The sequence below is a fragment of the Saccostrea cucullata genome, unplaced genomic scaffold (genome assembly GCF_032062105.1).
Source record: "Saccostrea cucullata isolate Sc308-1 unplaced genomic scaffold, CSIRO_AGI_Scuc_v1 ctg10519, whole genome shotgun sequence".
Taxonomy (NCBI): Eukaryota; Metazoa; Mollusca; class Bivalvia; order Ostreida; family Ostreidae; genus Saccostrea; species Saccostrea cuccullata.
Window position 1 is genome coordinate 10576 of NW_026924490.1, and position 3265 is coordinate 13840.

The 3265-nt window shown below is 40.5% G+C and overlaps 1 protein-coding gene across 1 annotated transcript; it reads left to right on the plus strand.

The window, feature by feature from the left end:
* The first annotated feature begins 2137 nt into the window (after nucleotides 1-2137).
* On the plus strand, nucleotides 2138-2893 carry LOC134266534 (uncharacterized protein K02A2.6-like). The gene has a single exon (XM_062748756.1). The coding sequence runs from the start codon at nucleotides 2138-2140 to the stop codon at nucleotides 2891-2893; it is 756 nt and encodes a 251-aa protein (XP_062604740.1).
* Nucleotides 2894-3265: the final 372 nt, after the last annotated feature.

The window sequence follows — 3265 nt, forward strand, 5'->3', positions numbered from 1 at the left end:
GTTATACTGGCAACCACATACCCATTATCGGAAAGTGTTTTCTTAGACATAAGAATCACAACTTAGAGTTCTATGTGACTAAAACAGACACTATACCATTGCTTGGACTCAAATCTTGTGTAGATCTTGGACTGGTAAAGCTCACAATGGCGACTCAGAAAAAGGAAGAGGACGCGGAACTATACGATGAGTTCTCATCAGTTTTCCAAGGATTAGGGTGTTTGCGGGAACGGTACCACATACAGATTGATTCCACAATAAAACCGGTTGTACACCCACCTAGAACATTTCCAGCAGCACTTCGAGATGATTTGAAAGCCTCACTAGATGGAATGGAGTCCCAGGGCGTCATTGGAAAAGTGGACGAGCCAACGGAATGGCTTAGTTCCATCGTTTGTGCAGAAAAGTCCAATGGTAAACTAAGGATATGTCTGGACCCACGGGATTTGAATAAGGCAATCAAGCGAGAGTACTATCAACTACCCACGATTGAGGAGATCACTACTCGTCTTGCAGGTGCCAAAGTTTTCAGCAAACTGGACGCCAACAGCGGTTATTGGCAGATACCACTTGACTCGGAAAGCCAAAAACTAACAACATTTAACACACCTTTTGGTCGTTATTGTTTCCGAAGGATGCCATTTGGAATAAAAAGTGCTCAAGAACTTTTCCAGTAGCGTATCTCACAACATTTCAGCCACATTCCTGGAGTGGAAGTGGACATAGATGATATTTTAGTCTGGGGAACTTCTAGAGAGGAACATGACCAGAGATTAAGAACAGTGCTAGAAAAGTGTAAAGAGATAAACTTGACTCTTAACAGAGACAAATGTGTATTTCGAAGTTCTGAAGTCACATACATTGGACACATTTTATCATGTGAAGGTGTCAAACCTGATCCCAGGAAGATAGAAGCCATCACTAAGATGCCCCCACCAGAGGACAAAAAGGGAGTCGAACGACTATTAGGGACCATCAACTATCTGGCCAAGTTCATACTCAATATGTCGAGGATAACACAACCCATCAGAACACTTTTAAGGAAGGATGTGACATTTCACTGGGACCATGAGCAGGAGAGTTCATTCAAGGAAATCAAGAGAGTTTTATCTGAAACACCTGTTCTTACATTTTTTGATGTCAAGAAAGCAGTGATTGTAAGTGTAGATGCGTCAAAGTCAGGATTAGGAGCTGTCGTTCTACAAAGTGACAAGCCTATAGCGTATGCATCGAGGGCGCTTACAGATGCTGAAACAAGATACGCACAGATTGAAAAAGAACTCGTTGCAGTTACATTTGGGCTGGAACGGTTTCATCAATACAAATACAGTGTTGACGTCACAGTGGAAAATGATCACAAACCACTCGAATCAATACTGAGAAAACCTCTTTCACAAGCACCGCCAAGACTTCAAAGACTTTTACTTAGATTACAGAAGTACACGTTTACATTCAAATACAAGCCTGGCAAAGAACTAGTAGTTGCAGATACACTATCACGAGCGTGCCTTCCCGTCAACAAACAGGAATCTCAAACTTTGACTCAAGAGTTGGATACATTTGTTCATTCTGTGTTCTTACAAAGTGTGCCTATGTCAAGGAACATTCTTGAGGACATCCGCAGGTCAACTAAAGGTGACGATGACCTTAAACGAGTGAAAGATTGCATTCAGAATGAATGGCCTCCATACAAACAGTTTACAGCAAATAAGACATTACAGACATTCTGGAAGGTCAGAGATACTCTTACTGTGGTAGATGGACTGATTCTCAAGGGAGAAAGAATAGTGATTCCGAGAGATATTCAGCCGGAAATCTTGCGACAATTACACACAGGACACATGGGCATGGAGAAAACCAAACGTCGAGCTAGAAACATTGTATACTGGCCCAATATGAATAGAGACATTGACAATATGACTCTACAGTGCAACACATGCATGGATTTCAGAAACCAAAATCCTAAGGAGCCTCTTGTCTCGACAATCATACCTGAAGGACCATGGCAAGTCGTAGGAACAGATTTGTTCAGCCTACACAACATTGATTACTTGATTGTTACTACTACTCCAGATATTTTGAAGTTGCAAAACTACCTAACACCAGAAGTAGTACTGTGATTGACAGACTTAAGTCCATGTTTGCGAGACATGGCATTCCGTATGAAGTCAAGAGTGACAATGGACCTCAGTATATTTCACAGGAATTCAGACAATTTGCTAAGGATTGGAACTTCCAGCATACTACCTCTAGTCCTTACCATCAACAAGCTAACGGACTTGCAGAGAGGACAGTTCAAACGGTAAAACGACTACTTGAGAAATCGAGAGTTGACGGAAGTGACCCTTATTTGGCCATACTGGAATACAGGAACACACCAACAGATACAGAATCACCAGCCAAGTTATTGATGAGCAGAGAATTGAGATCCATATTACCTGTTACCACAAGGCAACTTAGACCAAAAACGGTGAAACCCAAAGACATCGTCAAGGATCGAAAGGAGGCGCAAAGGAGACAACAATATTATTTCAATCGCTCAGCTCGAGATCAACCAAAAATCTCTATGGGACAAGCTGTTCGATTCAGACACAAAGATGAATGGAAACCGGGTTATGTGATGAAGAACGAAAATCGATCATACTGGATGACAACACCTGAAGGGGAATACCGTAGAAACCGGAAGGACATTCTTATTTCAAAGGAGAAAAACTTCAACTTGAAACCAGCAATTTCCATTGATGATGAGCCAAATAGTTCACAGGAATCCGATACAGCAGTAGACTCGCAGAGTGCTATCGTTTCGGAACCACAATCTCCACGTAATCCTACTGGAAGTTATCGTACCCGATCTGGACGAGAAGTACGAAAGCCCAAACGTTTCGAGGAATAGATTCAAGGATGTGTCGGTGATGAATGATTTGTGCAAATAACTTTTTGTTTGTAAGTGGGGCAGAATAATCCCCATTATTTCTAGTCATTTTATTTGACTGGGCAGTCTACCCAAGTCATTATTTGTTAACAAGTTTAAAGTTGTTATGATGTGTAGACCAATTATTTAATAAGAAATTATAGCAAAGACATTGACTGAACTTTAAATTTTATTACATCAAAATTTTGTAAAAGGAAAAGTTGTAATATTCATAACTTTATTCCGGATTTATTTTATTTACTGTACCAAGTTTACTTTTCTATCAAATTTCGTTTTGTAACCAGTTTGGAGAACCAGTTAATAAATGGCTGCACATGTTGATAAGACTTATTG